Source organism: Saccopteryx leptura, chromosome 1, assembly GCF_036850995.1.
Source record: "Saccopteryx leptura isolate mSacLep1 chromosome 1, mSacLep1_pri_phased_curated, whole genome shotgun sequence".
Lineage (NCBI taxonomy): Eukaryota > Metazoa > Chordata > Mammalia > Chiroptera > Emballonuridae > Saccopteryx > Saccopteryx leptura.
The window spans coordinates 353,004,790-353,026,289 of NC_089503.1; the positions used below are offsets into that span (position 1 = coordinate 353,004,790).

General features: G+C 42.1%; 1 protein-coding gene across 36 annotated transcripts in view; it reads right to left on the reverse strand.

The window, feature by feature from the left end:
* RIMS1 (regulating synaptic membrane exocytosis 1) overlaps positions 1 to 19,632 on the reverse strand; it is a 469,012-nt gene extending 449,380 nt beyond the window's left edge. For all 36 annotated transcript variants that reach the window (XM_066359079.1, XM_066359077.1, XM_066359044.1 and 33 more), the window contains exon 1: positions 19,233 to 19,632. In XM_066359079.1, the coding sequence (XP_066215176.1) occupies positions 19,233 to 19,396 (164 nt within the window). In that variant the 5' untranslated portion in view covers positions 19,397 to 19,632. The remainder of the gene's footprint in view (positions 1 to 19,232) is intronic.
* Positions 19,633 to 21,500: the final 1,868 nt, after the last annotated feature.

Consider the following 21,500-nt stretch of genomic DNA (forward strand, 5'->3'; position numbering starts at 1 on the left):
ACTGCCCTCTGCTGAAAAGAGTCACCTCCCCCAAGGCAGTGCCCATTCCCCAAGCGGCATGAATCCATTGACTGTTCAGTGCAAGACCAGTATAGCTAGCTTCACAGGTCCCAAGGGGCTGACCCAGGCCTTACTTTCCCCCTACTGCAGCCCAGCTTCTCCCACTTTCCAACCTCTCTGCCTCCCTTCCCATCCAGATGTTAATACTGAAAACACTCTCTGAAACCCTCTTGTACAACAATCTCCACCTCAGAGCCTGTATCTGGGGAACCCGATCTACAACAAATGGGAAAGAAATTACTGTTCAGCCACGAGGATGGGAAACAAGTCAATTCAGAGTGGTCAGAGCTTCTCCTATCACATTGTGTGTCCCACACTGTCCGTCATCGTAAAAGATCTGCAGCAAATCATGTCACTCTTCACTCTGTATCCCCAAATATTTACTTTCAAGGTAAAATAAAAAGAGACATCCTGGGACAGAGGACAAAAACACGAACTGAAAAGATGTAGAAAAATAGAAGGGCAATTGACCTTGGTAACGGAGTGCTCATTTATGGAGGTTCCATTTATGTCTGTGTGTATACACATATGCACACATATACATGCACAGGCATACATAAGAACATATGCGCACGTTACTGAGTTTAAAAATTCTCTTACTCTGAACATAAAAACCCAAGATGCAGACTTGATAATACCTATATTATGTGTGGGAGAAGAACAATGACAAAGTCCTAATCAGGGCTCTCATTCGGTGGAAAAAAACAGAAACCTACTCAAACTAGCTCAGATCAAAGTAACCTAGCCAAGTGTTCAGCCGGCCTCACAGTGACTCAGTCTGGGAGGTCAGGATCAAAGGCTCTTCCTTTCTTGGTGTCTCCTGGGCCAAGAGGCCTCTCTTCTCTGCATGTCTTCATCAGTCTGCCCTCTCTGTTGACTCATTTTGCACATGGCCCAACAGGCCTTCCTCTGTAGGTCAGAAATCATCTCTTTCTCGGGCAAATCTGCACTCCTGCTTTCCACCTCAGCAATGTCAAACTGTCTTCCTCACCCTCAAATCTCTAATGCTTATCACTCTCTCAACTCCTACTCCACAGAAAATAAATAGAAAAGATCAGATATTTGGTCCCTCATCTTTCCAATCACAAACTTATACCCTTTCTTTTTTATTTAAACTCTTGTTGACTATAGTCTCCCCATCAACTTTTAAATATCCTTATATTTATTTTACTTGAAGTCAACTTAAAAGAGACCCACATTGGACCCACATGTAAATTCTACTTAAAGGAGTCTCCTTAATTCCCTCTAGGTATCCCCTCATATCTCTCTTCCCAAACTTCTAGAAAAACTTGCCTATATTGACTAAAAATATGTATTCACCTTTGCTCACTCTAACCATTCCAATCTAGTTCTGGCCTTATCACTTCATAGTAAAAGTTAAAAAAAATATATTTGATTGATTTTAGAGAGAGAAAAGTGGGGGAAAAGGGATAGAGGGAGGGAGGGAGGGAAGGAGAGAAAGAGAGAGAGAGATCAATTTGTTGTCCACTGATCCATGCAGTCATTGGTTGGTTCCTGTATGTGCCCTAACCGGAGACCAAACCTGCAACCTTGGCTTATCAGGATGATGCTCTAACTCAGTGGTTCTCAAAGTGTGTGCCAGGGCACACTGGTGTGCCCTAGAAGATTTTCAGGTGTGCCCTATGGTATTCCAGAGAAATATGTGCCTGTTGGGGACCAAAAAACCAACAGGGTTTTTGAAGTTCAGATTTGGGGGGGACAGAGGTGTGGGGAATTGGCTATAAACTGACAGTCTGCCCAACCGCCCACCTCATTTGCTTGATTAGGTTGCAAAAGGCTGTTAAGCTGTGGTACAGAATTGTTTACACTACCCCCCATGTTCTCCGGAAACATTGGAGGCAAGTTTCTTCTAGCTTTTGTTTGGTATAAAGTTAAGATGATAATGATATGTATGGTGGGGGTTTTCTACACTCAACACAAGAATAAAAAGAGAGGAATTCTTCAATGTATTGATGAGGAAATGAGAGTTTGCCTTTCAAACATTGAAGAAATCGTTAGGACACATCAGACTCATGTTTCTCATAAACACAAGAATGAAAAAACTTAACACATTCACACCAGGACCTGCTGAATTTAATAAATCTTACTAAATGTATTTATATATATAAAAAGATAACTTTTTGTCACTTTTTTATTTTTAACCCCTTTTTTACGAATTCTAAAAAGCATAACAAAAAATGTAACATAAAATTTTTTTTTAATGTCAGAATAAATTTAATTTTGTCGTATTTATTTTGCTTAATTACCATAAAAGCATGCTTGGACTTTATATTTTTTTCTTTAATATTTGACTTAATTATTATAACATATTTCTCATAAATTTGTATATAGGGCACCTACAATTATTTGTAGGATTTTAAATGCGCCCCGGCTTTAAAAAGTTTGAGAACCACTGCTCTAACCAAATGAGCTACCTACCCAGGGAAGAACAGCAATTTCTGAAGTCACAAATAATCCCCTTGTTACTGAACCCAATGGTTATTTATCAATTCTCATTTTATTTGATGTCTCAGCAGAATACCTTTTTTATTAATTCAAATATAATTTACACACAGTGAAAAGCACAGATTTTAAGTGTACAATTAGATCAATTTGACAAATATATAACATGTATAATTCACATCCTTATCAAAATATAGACCACTTCTATCCTTGCAGAAAATTGCCTCATCATTTTTCTGTCAACCTCTCACCCCTATACCTTAAAAGAGAATACCAATTCGATTTATAACACCATGAATTAGCTTTGCCTAGAGCTTTATGTTAACAGAATCATGAGGTCTGTATTATTTGTGCCTGACTTTTTTATTCAGCATGAGGTTTTAAGATTCAGCTATATTGTTTACGTATTAGAAGTTAATTTTTTATTGCTGGATAGATTTTCATTGAATGAATTACTGCAATCATTTCCAGTTTAGGGGTATTACAATGAAGGCTGCTACGAACATTCTCATAAGAGTTTTTGTAAATACACAGTTTCATTTTTTTCTATAAATATCTATATCGAATTCCTAGGTCATAATATAGATGTATGTTTAAATTTTAAGAAATTACCAACAATCTTCTAAAATAGTTGTACCATACTACATTCCCACCAACAATCAACAATGTATAAGAATTCTAGTTGATCATTACCTTTACCAACATATGATGTTGCTATTCTTTTTTTTTTGTATTTTTCCGAAGTGAGAAGCAGGGGTAGGGGGGTGGGGGGAAGACTGCCCAACCGGGATCCACCAGGCATTCCCACCAGGGGGCAATGCTCGGCCCCTCTGGAGCATTGCTCCATTGCAACCAGAGCCATTCTAGCACCTGAGACAAAGAGGCCAGGAGCTGTCCTCAGTGCCAGGGACTTGGCTACAGGAGGGGAAGAGAGAGACAGAGAGGAAGGAGAGGGAGAAGGGTGGAGAAGCAGATGGGCGCCTCTCCTATGTGCCCTGACCAGGAATCAAACCTGGGACTTCCACATGCCGGGCTGACACTCTACTGCTGAGCCAACCAGCCAGGATTGTTGGTCTTTATTATTATTATTATTATTATTATTATTATTATTATTATTTTAATCATCCTAGTACGATAAAACACTCTCTCTGCTTTTATTTGGTGTAACAAGGGTCTCCTGGTTTCATCCTATCTTTCTTCTTTAATGTCTTTTGAAGGTCTTTGTCCTCCTTCAGCTTTTGAAAGTGAAGTTTACTTAAGACTCATTTCTAGGCTTTCTCCTTCCCTGAGTCAATCATCCTAAGCTGCAAATCCATTGTCACCTGTTTGTAGATGACTCATAACCTTACATTTCCAATCCATTTCTGTCCTCTGCCTACAAAAGCCAAACTACCAAAACTAAACTTAGACTCTCCTCCCATTCCTCCAGATTCTCCCAAAACCTGGTGGTACAAGGCAGACGTCAACTCATATTTAATCCATTTTTTAAAAGGTGACTTTAGCTTCCCAAATCCCTCTCAGAGTTTAACACTTTGCCCTCTCCACCAAAGTTCCTGCACCTCATATCTGTTTTACCTGGACTTCTACAGTAGCCTCCCAGCTGTTTTACACACATAGGTACCCTGGACTTTCATCAATCAGTCCTTGATACTGTAGTCAAAATGGCCTTTTAAAAATACTAATATGCCCTGGCTGGTTGGCTCAGCGGTAGAGCGTCGGCCTGGCCTGCGGGGGACCCAGGTTCGATTCCTGGCCAGGGCACATAGGAGAAGCACCCATTTGCTTCCCCACCCCCCTCCTCCTTCCTTTCTGTCTCTCTCTTCCTCTCTCTTCCCCTCCCACAGCCAAGGCTCCATTGGAGCAAAGATGGCCCGGGCGCTGGGGATGGCTCTGTGGCCTCTGCCCCAGGCCCTGGAGTGGCTCTGGTCGCGGCAGAGCGACGCCCCGGAGGGGCAGAGCATCGCCCCCTGGTGGGCAGAGCATCGCCCCTGGTGGGCGTGCCAGGTGGATCCCGGTCGGGCGCATGCGGGAGTCTGTCTGTCTCTCCCTGTTTCCAGCTTCAGAAAAATACAAAAAAAAAAAAAAATACTAATAGTATTATATCATATCTTTCTTCAAAACCTTTTGATTCTTCAGGTAAAGATAAAACCTTGTACCCCGACTTGGGAAACCACCACATGGCCAAGTGTCTGCCTACCTCTCCAGATGGCTCTCAAACCGCGTCCCTCTGAGCTGCCTCTGGACTTCCTCGTCTTCCCAACACTGGCTCCCTTCCATCTCGTCAGAGTCACCATTCCCCCTCCCACCAGAGACTCCCTGTTCTTCCTGCCTACAAGATCCTTTATTCCCTGTTTGCCTAATTAACTCCTACTCATCCTCAGATCTTAGTTTAGTCCTCACTGGAATTTATAATGGGCCATCCCCGGCCAGCCAGATTGCAGTCAAATTTCCTAGTTTATATTAGCGTATCAAAACATTATATACTGTCCAGTGCTGCTTTTATCATCAATTTTAATTTTACATTTAATTTTAATTTTACTTTAAATAAAATGTATATCCTCCTACAAAGGACAAGGGGTAGATGGTTCTATTAATTCTAGCACAATGCCAGACACATCATAAATAAATGCCCAATCCATTTTTGTTTCAAGAAAAAAAAAATGAATGGATATCATTCATTTTCTCAACCCTCTGAATGCTTTATTTTCCATTTGTAAGGAAATATTAGCTCTTGGCCAGTCAATGAATCAAACAGATATGTGTCAAGTGTCCATCTTTAGACCTACCAGACGTGGCTAGAGTGGGATCATACGGATATAGTGTTTCTTCCAGAATGCCACTGGGGCAAAATTTATAGAAAGAGCCAAGGTTACAAAAACTAATGTGAGGTATGTCTGGGATATGCAAGTTCTGTGAATGAAAAAAAATTAACATCCTTAAAAAATGCTTTGTAGACAGAATATTTGAAGTGTTCAGGTATGTGGGTGTGAGAATTTATACATGCAGGTGCATGGGTGAGATGTGAGTGTTCACAGATGTCTATGTGAGTTTGCATTCTCTTCCCACCCCAGTAATATTTTCTTTGGGTCACTGACCAATAGTCTAGCTGAAGCCAAAGCTCCAAATAAGGGCAAAGCAAAGAAAGCACTTCTCATAGTAAAATAAATCAACAGCTTTCCTAAGTGCAAAACCAGCACATGATTTTACTGTGTGCACAATTTAATAACAGTAGGAAAAGCTATGTGAAATCATAAATTTTTGAAGTTTATTGAAAACTATATCTTTCAGAAAAATATTAAAAACAAAACAATCACAATTAAGTAACGATACAACTTAAATATAATTGCAACAAATATCATTGCAAAGACAATCTTTTTATATTTCTTAGTTCTGGTAATCATCCACTTTCTTAGAATAATAGTATAATCAAATTCAAAATCAGCAAAGTAATTAGAGGTTTCCTTGGAGTTTTCTATAACAGGATATAATCATATAGAGCAGGTAAATCAAACCAAATATGAAAAATAAACTAATTGAATTTGATGGTACAGGGAAACCACCTGGAGAGAGTGACAGTGGTAAGAAACACTGGCCCAGGAGAAAAGGACCCTGAGCTGCCTCACTAGGGAATAATGAAAACCTGAAAGAATGTCTGAGCCTCAGTTTTCTTGTTAAAAGTGAAGTTGGAATAAATCTTCAGTGGCTAAAATATTTCTGTTTGATTTCCAGTTCTCATCAGTTGATAGCCTGGACGTTTAGAAATGTTCCGAGGTCTCCAACAGTTATCAGGGACGCTGCTGTAGGAGCAGGAAGTCAGGAGGTCCCCAGGGCACTGCCTGCCAGCACCGGACTAGGCGATCTCTACACTCGCGTCTACACCTCCACTCAGTCCAGCTGCTCTACGACAAGGCCACTGCCCTTGTGTCTTGACGTACAGACCATGTGATTTCAGTTCAGTGAGCACTTACTATGCCCTACTATGCATCGGCCACAGGGGAATGCAATAAAAACACAAAGGTAACTAAGAGAAGATGACTGCTTTCAAGGAGTTTGAGTCTAGAAGATGAGTTAACTGAGGGGCATTTTTTTTAATTAAAAATATAATCAGGACAACACTTTATGGTCCTGTGCATCTGATCTAATTCTAAATATTAAATAAGAGAATGTATATTCTACTTTAAACTGTTATTGTAGTGATATTTTAGTTTAAAGGAAATGTTTCCAATAAGCTTGTCTATCTAGATTCCTTTTAAAATATATTACTTACAACTTTCCACAGTGACATTCAAACACTATAAGAACAATGTCCTTCAAAAAGACAAGAATGATAAATTAAGAGTAAAGCAGACCACCCAAAAATTATATTTCAATTTAACCTTGTAATATCCAACATCTAATTGATTCTCCTCATCAGTTCTGGCCAGCTGGTTCTCTCAATAACCAAAAACACACATCTCATTCTCTGCTTTCAGAGTCTGCTGTTAAAATTCCCTTGGTTAGAATAACCTTCCCACTCCATCCACCTACTCACACTTACTAATCCATCCAGCAGCCTTGGGTGACTTCTCCACTCCACAGCCTCTAAATCTGTTCATTCATTCATACACACAGTTTTAAAAATCCAGGTACCTATCACATGCCAGCTTTGTGCTTATATGAGGGAACACAAGAAAGAATGATCCTGCTTACGCTGTACTGATGTGACCCTGCCACATGAAAAGGGTTATGACAAAGATGTGCACAGAGGACAAATATTAAAGTTAATCAGGAAATTCTGAGATGAGGTGTCCTAAGCTCATTTTAAATGTTACATAAAAATTAGGTAGGTTAAGAAGGAAATTCCTGACAGAGAGGAAAACCCGAGTGGAGTTGCCGAGCTATGCAGCAGCGACAACACTTTGGGAGCGCGCTCAGTAAGGCTGTGGCAGGAAGGTGTGCACGGGCCCTTGAAAGGAGCTCGTCAGCAGGGTTCAGATTATGAAGTTTAAACTCTACTCTGAAAGCAAAGAAGTTTTACTGAAGAGACAGAATCGGATGAATTTTAGAAATAATTTCTCTGACCTCAATCTGAACATCAGACGTGAGGAAGTCTGGCTGGCGGCAGGGAAATGCATTAGGGGGTTACTGCAGGCATCCAGGTGAGTAGTTAGGAGAGTCTACACTAGATAAAGACAATGAAACTGGAAAATAAATAAGAAATTCAAAGTATTTCAAGAAGATAAAATCTGTACGATTTGACAGTCAACTGACAATGGAGTTGCAATGATGAGCTTACCCACAATGACAGGGATTACAGAAAAGCATCCTGTTTTGTTAGAAAGTCAAGAAATTTATGATGGGTCACAATCAGTGTGAAGTGCCTGTGAGACATCCAGGTAGAGACAGTTAACAGGTGGTTGGATAAATCAATCCAGAATTTAAAAAAAATTCTAATGTAATAAACTAGACTTGGGAATTATTAACAAATAAGTATAGCTAAAGCTAAGAGTGTGCTAAAGATTGACCAGATACTGCAAATAAAATCGGAGAAATAGAAGGTCGATAGTAAACAAAAAGGGAAGGCCAACATTTGAAAGGCAAGAGAAGACTGAATAGGGACATATAGGAAATTAGAAGGCAAACCAGAAGGAAACAGAATTATAGAAGGATGGGCATGGGAAAGCTTCATGAAGTCCTCCAGCTCTTATCATAAATACTATTTTTCATTTTTCACTATTTTGTATTTATAAATATTTGAAATTTTTCCAACATACATACATCATTTTTTATTATTATTAAGTGAGAGAGGCAGAGAGGTAGACAGATTCCCGCTAGCACCCTGACTGGGATCCACCCAGCAAGCCTTCCATCGTGCATGCTCTGCCCATATGGGGCTTGCTCTGTTGCTCGGCAACTGAGCTATTTTAGTGCCTGAGCCATGTGAGCCATGGCTTCAGGAAGGAAAGAAAGAGACACAGAGAGAAGGGGGTGGAGAGGGATAGAGAAGCAGATGGTAGCTTCTCCTGTATGCCCTGATTGGGTATCGAAACTAGGATTTCCACATGCCAGGCCGATGCTCTACCACTGAGGCAACTGGCCAGGGTCTATATATATATATATATATATATATATATATATATATATATATATATATATATATATTTTTTTTTTTTTTTTAAGTTGGCTACCTTATCAGTAAAGCATCTGTTCCTTGTGGCCTGGAACTGTGTTTTTTCTTTGTTTTGTTTTGTTTTGTTATGTTTGTTTTGTTTTGTTTTGTTTTATTGCATGTGGCCTCCAAGAATCTGAAACTATGTTGCCTTTATGGAAAGCAGGTACTACAGGGGTCCCCAAACTACGGCCCGCGGGCCGCATGCGGCCCCCTGAGGCCATTTATCCAGCCCCCGCCGCACTTCTGGAAGAGGCACCTCTTTCATTGGTGGTCAGTGAGAGGAGCATAGTTCCCATTGAAATACTAGTCAGTTTGTTGATTTAAATTTACTTGTTCTTTATTTTAAATATTGTATTTGTTCCCGTTTTGTTTGTTTTTTATTTTAAAATAAGATATGTGCAGTGTGCATAGGAATTTGTTCATATATTTTTTTTATAGTTCGGCCCTCCAACGGTCTGAGGGACAGTGAACTGGCCCCCTGTGTAAAAAGTTTGGGGACCCCTGAGGTACTAGCCTCCTGACTAATTAGCAATCACAATTCTACTCAATAGTAGACAATTGGTTTAACAATGGGTTACAGCTTAACTTTTGGAGCTCTAAATACAAGCTATCCTTTTCTAATGAATGTGTCTGGCACAATGCTCAGACAACAGTATCTTTTTCAGACTAGTATCAAGTTTTTACTGTGGTGGCTAGATTTAGGTGGCCAGATTTGGCCTAGGGTATATATATATAGACCTCTGTAAATTGGAATATCTAGTTTAATTACAAGAATACATTGCCATGTTTTTTCAAGTTATGTTTTTAATGACAATTTTTATGATGATCATGAAGACTATCAAAGTAGAATATCTGTATGGTTTTTATTCTTACCAAAAATGTAACAGTCACAATAAATGAGCCAGCTCATTTTAATATCCCGTTATTTCAGATACCAGACAGTAAAATATATACACTTTTTCCCCAGAAAAGGAAGGTTTGGTAAGAAGACTTAAGCTGCAATATATTACAAGACACAGATAGCTAAGAAAGATATAAAACTGCTTAGCTGTGTGAAGTCTAAAAGAAAAAGCCATTCAGTCACTTTACTTTTGTTTTCATCTCTTTCTACTAACACTCTAAGTAATCTTTCTGCCCTGGATAGAATCCCTGTATGTGGATATATATCCTACCCTATATTTGAAGAAACCTGACACATTGATTCATTCATACATTCCTTAGATATTTCAGATACCACCTGCCTAGTCTTCTAAAATATAAACCCCATAAATTGAAAACAAAACAGCTTACACCTGAATAGAGACGTTCTCATTGCATTTGTTCAGAGCTATGCTTAAATGACCAAAACAACAATGGGGCACATGATGCTTGTGTGCTGATTACTTAGCAGTTTGCAAACTATAGAAATGACCCCTGAAAGTATAGTCTTACTTAGCAGTTTACAATACCTTAATATCTTTGAGAGTAAGAACACATCTCAAATATCCAGAATGATTTGAGCACAGAAAGTTGGGAGCTAATTGAATGGACTACATAAAGTCTAACAAATATAGCCAGAAAACTTCATCAGTAACTACTTTATATTAGTTCCCTTTAGTAAATATACACATCATGCATGAGAGCCCATTTAAAAAAGCTAAACTATGTGACACATTTACATGAGAGACACCTTGATTTGTTTTCAATTCACATATCTTTTTCATGTAGATAAAATGGCATCATCCAGCCAATAATTATGTGGTACAATAATGGAAACTAAAAAAAAAATGTATATACTAAATAATATATAAATCATTAGTGAGGCATTATCCTTTTTTTTTTTTAATTTTTCTTTTATTAATTTTTAGAGAGGAGAGAGAGAGAGAGAGAAGGGGGAGGGAGGAGCAGGAAGCATCAACTCCCATATGTGCCTTGACCAGGCAAGCCCAGGGTTTTGAACCGGCGACCTCAGCGTTCCAGGTCGACGCTTTATCCACTGCGCCACCACAGGTCAGGCCGCATTATCCTTTTTATCATATAAAGATATGTGTGGCTTACAATGGTTCTCTAAAAGAACTAATATCTAATTAAGCCCATTAATTAATTTCAAATAGCACAAAATTACTTTCTATAACATTACCTTATTACTATCTAAACCAGGGGTAGTCAACCTTTTTATACCTACCGCCCACTTTTGTATCTCTGTTAGTAGTAAAATTTTCTAACCACCCACCGGTTCCACAGTAATGGTGATTTATAAAGTAGGGAAGTAACTTTACTTTATAAAATTTATAAAGCAGAGTTAAAGCATATAATAATAATTACTTACCAAGTACTTTATGTCGGATTTTCGCTTTTTGGAAGAATAAATCTTTATAAAACAACTTACTATAGTTAAATCTATCTTTTTATTTATACTTTGGTTGCTCCGCTACCGCCCACCATGAAAGCTGGAACGCCCACTAGTGGGCAGGCGGTAGGGACCAGGTTGACTACCACTGATCTAAACTATAGAAGAGTTCTCAAAATACTGCATTCTAAAATCTACTTAAATGTCTTCTCTAAATTGCAGGCTGCTTTTTTGCAAGCCCCAAAAGGGACTTTTCATAAAGAGAATCCTGTGTGCAGTTGCAATTCATAGCCACTGTTATTTTAAAAATGTTTTGAAATTTTACTTTGCCACAAAGGTAGCATTCCACTGAGCCTCCATCAAAGATAACACATCCTTTGCAGCAAAAGCCTTTCCATTTACCAAACAATGAGTTCCAAGATTTTATGTGCACAACTTGTCAGCATTACTTGTGGAGAAGATGTATTTTATCACTGTTAATTTCTCTTTTGAAGTTCTAAATGAATAATTAGGTTGGGGGAAGCAAAAATTATAAAGAGGAAAACCACATAGTTTATCATCCAGATTGAAACTTAAAATTGAGAGAAAGAGGTACTATCTGTAAGTATAGCATGAAATAGGCATAAACAGATACTGTCCTGGGCAAACAAACAGGTACAGTCACTCTCTTTTTAAACAACTCTATTGTCTTTAAATAAAGGTTCATGGGTACAAGATATTTTCACAAGATAGCAACAGGGGTAGAAATATGTAAAGTAAATTCTGAGCATATTCCCCTCTTACCATCCGAAGAAAACGAATCTTTAAGCATATATAAACCTGATGTAAGAGTGAGAGGATATGCACACAAAAAACTTAAAGCATCCAGAACGAAATCTTAAAAAGTTGTTAAACACATACAATCCATTACATCACCCAACAGTAAACTGATACACAAGAGAAACTACTATCACACAAGTATTTGGCCCTTTATTCAGCTAATTCAGAAAATGAAAAATTGGTGAAATTCGGTGATACTCAAATCATCAGTCTATTTCTCTACATATGAAGAAATGACCCAAAGCTAATTTCACTTCTCATGTCTGAATTAGGATTGTTGCCTTTTAGGTACGTATTTCAGAATTTATCATTTTGCCCACATTGCTTTATGTGCTAAAGATATTTATGAACTGTTTCATGAGAAAGAAATCAGAATGTAAGAAAAGGTAAAGGGAAGCTCAGATCAAATCCTAGACTCAGTTTACCTTTCGGCACCGGCAGCTGCAGCCCAGCGCCCTGTACCGCTAGCATGGCAAGGTGGGTGGGGTCTATAAGAACTCGGCTCCACAGGACCTCAAGTAGCAGGACCTCAGGAAAAGATGATCTTGGGATTCCTCTATAGTTCTACGGTAAAGATGGCACCTTCCTTTTCTACATCAATTTGAAATTTAAAAGTGCCGCCAATATTATGTTAAAGCCTCATAATGCAAGAAAGACAGGCATTATCAATCCCTCTTGGCATATAAAGAAACTAAGGCCAGAATCTAGGCCATCTCCCTTTCTGGCCATGACAGTTTTAAAACCTACCAACTAAAACATGGTAGGATCTATGCCAACATTGGGTTCTCAGCAGCGGACGTTCTATTCTACTCCAACAGCTTCAATGCCTGACCCAATTCTAACACCTGTAAAGATGGTCTTATTGTTGAATTGAATAGGATAGGATAGGATACTTTGTTTTTGCTCTAAATGGCCTACCTAATAAAGAGAATTCAGTACAATAGACAGAGAAGTAGATAACCTCATGGTGGAGGAGGATGGTGGGAAATTGCTATGGGATTAGAGAATACTTTGAGCAAAGGAGCAAGGAGATCAGAAAAGCCCCAGGGGCATATAGGGTTCGTGAGTCACTATAGCCAGTTCTAGAGAGTGGAGGCAAGAGGACCTGGGAAGGGTGGTAAATGCCACTTGACCATGTGAAGTTCTTCTCTGGCTCCTTTTACGTTTTATTCTCTGGAATCCAGGATCAGATGTCATGAGCAAAGGGTCAGGAAGATATCTACCTAGTTCTGGGAATTTCACTAATGCTAAAATACTAATAGAATACTGACAGGATGGGCTTCTCATCAATCAGGAGGTGAGCACGAGACAGAGTAAAATGGGCCAAGTATCCAGCCCAATGCCTGGCACACAGAAGGCACTGAGATATGGTAGTCTCCTCCCCCAATAGAAGAGGGAAACCAACCATAATGCCCACAGTTTGATGCACTTTGAAAACGACTTACGAGAACACTGAAGACTTAGAGTCAATGTACATGGGTTCTGGGTTCTATTACTCAAGTTGGAATGTGCCTTGGGCCTATTTACTTTCAACTCTCAGGACCAGCTCTAAATTATCCTACTTATATCATAGGACAAAAAGTAAACTGTTACTTAAAAATATAAAATAGCCCCAAAAGATAAAACGAGATGCAACACAATGGACTTTGTAATCCATGGTACAAAAGCCTGCCTATCTGTAAATTACAGATGTGGGAGAAAAACAATACTACCTCAGGAATTCCCATATTTGATGTCTTTCTAGGAAGCGTGCTATACAATTCTAACACTATATAGAAAATTGTTTTTCCCATTTAACAAATTGAGCAAGTAACACTCCCAAGATATAATCTTTCTAGTCAAGTCAGAAGAAACACATATAGCCCACACAGGTCTCCATATTCTACTTCAAATTTAGTCATCTATTTACTTAAACCATGGTGCCCCTCAGTTGTGATTAAGAAGGAATACATACAAATTGAAAGAAAGCCACGGCAGGTTGGCAAAAATGAGAACGAATGGCTACGCTTCTTATTCTCCATTCCCTCTAACTCCTCACGCCTTTCCTTTTTCAGGCTTCCCTTTGCTGTGTTTTCTCCAGGAGTATTAGAGAACTTCATACTGAGCATGTACATTTACCAAGATAGGTTTCTGTTGAAAATGGAAAACCCCAATAGAGTTCAGGGTTACCCTTCCCTAAATTTAACCTTATCCATTAATGGTGTGAAGGAGATTAGACTTTGAGTGACAGGTTCTAGGTTTTCTCCCCCGGTGCTTTTCGACCGAATGCAGTGTCTCCTCAGAACTGGTAGACACCTGTACATGGCTAAGTCACTTTCTCTCAACACTATTGCCTTTTTCCTCTCCCTTCTTACCCACCCTGCCTCAGCAATATGATGGAATATTTGTGGGTGTATGATATAAAAATCTTTGCAAACCCAATGAAAACATGCTGCATACACGGGGATGCTAACACTCCTCCCCCCAGCTGCCCAGTCTACTTTTCCTCCTCTTCCCAGTCAATTCGGGTCTCTCATATTGGGCCTAGGGATACATTCCAAGCCACAATATTATAATTGCTTGGAGGGAGAAAACAGAGAGAGAGAAAAAGCTGAAGTCACAAAAGTTTTGCTTGTTCTACCTTCTTTGTCCTCTCAGGGATGGAAGTGGATATTATGGACGTTTGAAAAGTTAGTGTTTAATTCCTTGTTAAGAAGAGAGGGAGAAGTCCAAAAGTTGATACTCTTTATAAATCAATTCATACCATGAATTGCAGGATTTGTAATAAAAATAGAACCTCGTGGAATCCCAGTTTAATTTTCTTGCCCACGTTTATACTGTAAGTGGCAGAACTAGATCTAGAACTCCAAAATGCTTGAATCTGAAGTTAAGTGGTCTCTTGACCATAGCATGATGCTTGTTACTATCTTTGAACTGGAAACAATTCCCCTTCCTCAATCCACAGGAGAACTACTAAGTAGAGTGTGGGTGAAGCTGCAGGCTCTCGTCAAGTCAGCAGCTAACCCTCGGAATCAGCCTCACCTTTTGCCAAGCCACTTCTCTGAAACCTAGGAGAGAAATTAATTTAAGAAAAAGGTAGATGAAATATAAGCTGTAGTAGAACAGTACAGTGTGTGGGGAAAATACTTGGATTCAGAATAAAAGGTCTGCATTGTATGTCTACTGTTACTGAAAAAAAAAATTAAGTTATTTTTTAAAAAAAGAACATGAGGCCCTGGCCGGTTGGCTCAGCGGTAGAGCGTCGGCCTGGCGTGCGGGGGACCCGGGTTCGATTCCCAGCCAGGGCACATAGGAGAAGCGCCCATTTGCTTCTCCACCCCCACCCCCTCCTTCCTCTCTGTCTCTCTCTTCTCCTCCCACAGCCAAGGCTCCATTGGAGCAAAGATGGCCCGGGTGCTGGGGATGGCTCCTTGGCCTCTGCCTCAGGCGCTAGAGTGGCTCTGGTCACGACAGAGCGACGCCCCGGAGGGGCAGAGCATCGGCCCCTGGTGGGCACCGAGCGTCGCCCCTGGTGGGCGTGCCGGGTGGATCCCGGTCGGGTGCATGCGGGAGTCTGTCTGACTGTCTCTCCCTGTTTCCAGCTTCAGAAAAGTACAAAAAAAAAAAGAAAAAAAAAAAAGAACATGAGTCTGGGTATGAGTGCTGATTGGACCACGTTATGTGAGTCAGATGAGTGTACATGAGTCTGGGTAGGAGTGCTGATTGGACCACGTCATGTGAGTCAGATGAGTGTATTACTGGAACTCTGAGTATAAGATGAGGATTTGAGGATCATATGACCTAACCCTACTTCTGAACAGGGTGTTGTGAGAATTAAAATATACATATTAAACTTGAGTGCAGTTCAATTATTTGGTATGTGAGTCAACAACCACTTTGAATAAGTGAGGTAAATGCTCAATATGTTAGTAGTTTTATTAAATATTCTAATCTGGTTCTCAATCTCCATTCTCAAACCATCCCTTTCACTCCATCTCTATTTTTTTCTCTTTTCTACTATTCTGTAGCTCCCTTTTCTATGAAGCATTTATTTAAAAAAAAAAAAAGAAAGAAAGAAAGAAAGAAAGAAAGATTTGAAATCTCGTGAGATCTCTGATTTAGGTCCCAGATAATGCAGTTTTCAACCTGTATAATATTTTTGCTCAGGGTGTCTGGTGAAAATTACTTCACTGAAAAAGTTAGGTATCAAAAAATCTCCAGGATATACACACACACACTCCCCCCAAAAGACTCTCCTCAGACTAAGAAAAGACCTCTTATCTTTGGATAAGTAAACCAACAATTAAAGATTATTTGCAGGAGTCAACTCTTTCTTATAATATATCAATCATATTGAAAATCAGTTCACTTTGCCAACAAAATGAATTATTTTTATGATGAAGTACTTGTAATTTCAAATAAAGATTTTCTGAAATCTTGAGGTGAAAATAGTTTATCTCCCATTTACACATATTTAAAAACATTATCAAGATGAAATTCAAGTAGTAATTTACAATCAAGACTGATAAAACTGTACAACTCTATTTTAATTGATATTTCCTGATGTTTCTTTGGCATATTGACCCATCACTTTTCTATCTTCTCTGTCACAATGCCTATTTTTATACATGGTGAAAAGAGAGCATGCACAGTAGGCAGCTCAAGATGATGGTTCTGCAGTGATGACAACAGTGAATTTTAAGTCTAACTGCTCTGTCACCAGAACTTTAGCTTTGTATAATCTGTTGTGAATTTATCACATATGCAATGCAAGGGCTTAAGCATTACCACAAAAACTTATCTCCGGTTTAACCGATATTTCAAGGTCCTATGGAAAGCATCCTGTTTTCCTATCTATTTTTATTCAAAGTTTAGAAAAGGCTAACACCTTTGACTATGTGTCATTAAGTTCCCATATAGACGCATGTGTCATCTGAATAGCTGCTGTGATCCCCAGCTTTTTAAGACATAAAGTGCATCCTAAAAAAACTTACAGCACTGTTCCACTAATTGCACTCAAAATAACACGCTTACATGGCATCAAACTGGTATTCCAAAATACTCACCAGTCTGCCACTGCACAAAAGGCCAAGACATTAGCAGAGGAGGCTGATTGATAAAGTTAATGCAGAGGTCCAGGATTAGAGGGCTGTTGTATAACAGCATCACACACTGCAATATTGTGAATCCTTGCAACAAAGGAACAGTATATGCAAGCCAGTGGACAGCAGTAGCCATAGGATCAGCAGCGGGAAAGATGTCTTAGACATGAGCAATTGGACGGCACTCCTCATCTTTATCCATCTATATGAGCCCGTACCACCTTATTATTGCTGTGCTTAGGCAGTTAGCAGGTTTGAGATTTCATCCTAAAACTCACCCTCTCCCACTTAAAATCCCTGACTTTCCGCCATCCCTGAAACAGCCAATGACAGAGAGTGATGGCCACTACTTGCCTGTGCCTTCCCCTTCCTTTCTGACCCTGTCAAGCAGCAGCCCGTGGTTTTCACTGGCTGCTGGAGGCCTCCATCCACCTGCTGTCTGCAGTGAACATCAAAAGGAATGGTAGCAAACCTGTAAATCCTGACCAGCTGAAAAGGTGGCCGGGACAAGGGGCAGGGGCTGCAACCAGTGAGGACAGACGGACCGACAACCAGACAGACAGACAGCAGCACCATCGGACACCATCCATTACTTCCAATCTCAGAAGAGGGGAAGGCTGCAGCACCAGGGACGTCATTGTTCCACTAGTAAGAGGCAGCACATGGAGGGGCATTCTGCTTCCCTCAAGCCCGCAGGCTTAAAGGATTTGTTTTTTAGTGTTTGTGCTTGTTTGTTTGTTAGTTTTGTTTTTTTTGTTTTTTTGCAGGGGGAGAGGATGAGAAGCAGGGAATTCAGAAACCTGCTGCTCTTTATAGAACCAGGCCAGCTCTGGCCTTCCAAGTTAATGGCTCTTTTCTGACTCTACAATGAAAGGGCAGGAATGACTGGGTTTCTCCTCTTGCTGTGACCTGGCATCCCTGTCAATATTCCCCTCTCCTACCTGGGTGGCAGTTCTACTGGTGGGTACCCAGCAGTCTGTGAATGCAGCGCACTGCGCTCCTGTCCAGGGAGAAACTGTCACCCGAGGGGAAGCAGGAGAAACCTTTGGGAGCAGCATCTTCTCTTCGGGAGGCAGTGCTAGGGCTGGGGCAGAGCCACGCTGGGAGTGCTCCTCTGCCGGCTGTCGCCCCTGTTCCCTCCCCGTCCCTTCTGTACTCTCAGGTAACTCAAGATGCAACAGGTTCTCTTTGGCTCCTCATGTCAATCCTGTGCCCCCAGGAACACCGGGGACACCAAGGAATTAGTCCCAGTCAGGGTCTCTAAATTCCCTCATGCCTGAGCTGAAAACTTTCCTGCATACATGAAGACCTCCCAAAGGAACGCAGGTGGAGGTCCCCTTCAGCTCCACTCTAGGTGTGCCGCTGAGGGGCAGGGACACCAACTCTGGATGCCAGCACGTGTGAGCAGCACTGTGTCACACACTCCTGCACCACCAGCATGCGCCCCACACAGGAAACCGGGCCACTGGGCAGGGATCCCTTGAAGGGCTGATGAGCTTTAAAGAGGGGAGATGTGTGCAAATATCCAATTTCCTATTGCACTGCTTGCACCAGGAACTGAACAGGCCCCGGAGGTCCCTTGGAAACCAGTAAAGAGGAACCTCTTTTTTTATTTAGACCAGAGTCCCCATCAGTTTCTCCCATCATTAAAAACTTTGCATTGCCAATGATATTACATGTGAGTAATAAAATGGGTCTTCACACAGATATTCTGTGCAAAAGACTGTGAATAAAATGTTCAAGAGAGGCTGGGGAAGCAGGTTACCAAAGATGGCAACTGCCCCCCAAAAAAGACCCAACCTTGATCTGTGAGGTGAATGAGTAGCAAAATGAACACTAAAAATAAAATTTTTTTCTTATGTAAATACTGGCACCCTTCACTGGGGTAACCCCAACCTGCTAAACAACTCCAAGAAGAGAAGAGGAGCTGTTCTCAGCACCGCTGCTTCCCACCTCCCCTCTCTTCCACTCCTAGCCGGTCCCCTAACCTGCTCCCAGCCCAAGGCCCTTCCACTTGGGTGGGATCAGCTCTTCTCAGCTTCTGCATATCGCAGCCCCAGGGGGTCCGTGTCCACCCAACCCTCCCCTGCACCCCGGTCTCCAGCCATCCCCTCCTGACTCCTGCTGACGCCCAGGCTCTCGGTTCGGTGGCATCCTCGCCTCCCTCCAGCGCCCCTCGCCTCTTCCCCAGTTCAAGCCCCGCGCCCCCGGCCGCCCCGCGGGCGCCTCCGCCCGCCCCTCCCCCACTCCCAGCCGGGAGGACCGGGCGAGCGGTGAATGGACCGAGGGAGGCGCGGAGGCTCGGGTGGCGCGGCTGGGGGTGGCTTACTTGAGCATGGCTTCTTCTTTCTCCTCCTCTTCCTTCTGCCGGTCCATCACTGCCATGATAATGTTCCTCTCCTCCTCGGTCAGGTGGCTCAGGTCGGGCAGCTCGTGCATGGGGGGCGGCACGGTGGGTGGGCGCGGAGCGCGGGGCCCCACGGCCGAGGACATCGTCGTGGCCTGCCCGCCCCTCCCCGGGCGCTCGGCTCTCGCCTGGCGGACTCACGCCCAGCGGCGGCGGCGGCGCCCCGGCCCCCTCACAGCGGAGCCCTGCCGGCGGCGGCGGCGGCGGCGCGGCCGGGGAGGCGGCCAGCCCAGTCTTCCATGGCCGTTCGCAGCCACCCAGCCCCGGATGCTGCCTTTGTTTTTGTGGCCCTAGCGAGGCGCGGGGCTGCCCGGCCGGCGGGGGCGGGCAGGCGGCGGCGGCGGGCGCGGCGAGGGGGCGAGGGCTCGCGCGGGGCTCGGCCGGCGGGCGGCGCGGGCTGCGCGTGCGGGGCGGGGGCGGGGCCGGGGTCGCGGCGCGGGCCGCCGCCGCCGCCGAGGCTGCTCCGCCGCGCGGCTGCCTCCAGTTTGGGGCTGCGGGAGGGAGAGGGCGAGTTTGGGTGTCAGTTAGGCGGAGTCTCGCAGGCTTCGCTCCCGGGTGATGCTGCTGCTCTCGCAGACACAGCTGCCAGCCACTCAGTCCCGGAGCCGCTCCGCCCACGGGCACCCACCCGCCCACTCCCCTGGCCCGAGCCACGCGCGCTCCAGCCGTTCCCCCCGCTCTCGCCAACGTGCGCCCCACATCGCTGTATCCCCAGGTACCCCTCACCTGTGAGTCATCCTCCTTCCCTGGTCCCTGCTCTATGTCATCCTCCCCAGCCCTGGCTTTTCCTGGGCTGCGTTCATCATCATCCTCCTCGCTACCATCTTCATCGTGGAGCGTTCATAGTATTTGAGCACCCACGTTGCTGAACAGCAGGATGGAACACCTACCTCTGGATGCATTTTTCCCTTGAGACCATATCTTTGTCGTTACTAGAGCCACAACAATGTGATTTTTAAAAATAATGTTGACACACACACCTCCAACACCCTGGGTTTTCTGGGCACATTTTTTGCAGCATCTTTCTTGACCCATCCTCAGTAGGACTGTTCTGCAATCTATCCTAATTTCTCCTCAAGACACCCACAACACGGCAAGTCTTTAATGTGTCAATTTGGACTGTGGATAGCCCTAGCTCATCACATAACCACACTACTCTGGTGCTTGCAAATGAATTACCTACTCTAATTTTTCTAATGATGCTCACTATCATGTACTCACTTCTTAGCCTCTGTGCGTACTTATCAAGAAACACTGATCGCAGATAAGAAAATCACCCAAAATATCATATTGTAAGAAGCTTCTTCTGCTCAGTGATTCGCCCAATGGTAGGCATTAAGGATGAACTTCTCTTGCTGATAAAGCAAAGATAAATAGGCAATCCTTTCAAAACAGGTAATACTATCAACTTAGAAACCTGGAGACTGAATTTTCTTAATATAATCATGAGTCAATATAGAAAAGGGTTCAAATTGAAAGACAATTTTTTTTAATCAATAGCGATGAAAGAATTGATATGCTTCCCTCCTGGAGAATTCTTTCTGTAGTTCCAGGAAGAATTTAGCACTAATATAATACTATTTCCCTCTAGGCTTAATTTTGTTAATGAAGAAGAAGATCATGATGATATTTATGATTCCTAAAATTTCTAAATCTTCAAGTTTAGGGAATTTAACCACTTGATCTTCCACTGAATACAGGTATGGCTTCTACATGGACACATCTGTCTGGACTTATAGCCTGTTAAATCTATTCCTATGTCTAAATCCCTCTTCTACTTGAAAATCTTTCAACTCTATGAGTTGTCTATTGTGTCATTTTCAATTTTTCCAGAGTAAACCTTCCCAACATATCCAATCAGTATTTGTGCAACATAATTTTAAAGCTGGCCACTGTGGTCACCAGTCTTTGGGCTCACTTGTATTTTTTCACTAGCCTTCCAGAGCAGCGGTATCAGGAATACATGCACAAAAAAAAAGAAAAAAAGAAACAGTGACTGGCGCTAACTAATGCTTTAGAATCATTGTTTTTATTTGCAAAACTTAACATTGGCCTGACTTTTCAGTAGCCATTTCAGTTATGAGGATACCTTTGAAATAAACACAGAAGCCACTAAGATGTCTAGTTGTAGTTTTTTTTTTCATAAGTGCTGCTGCCTGGACAAATTTTTTTCTTTGCTCTAATTAAGCA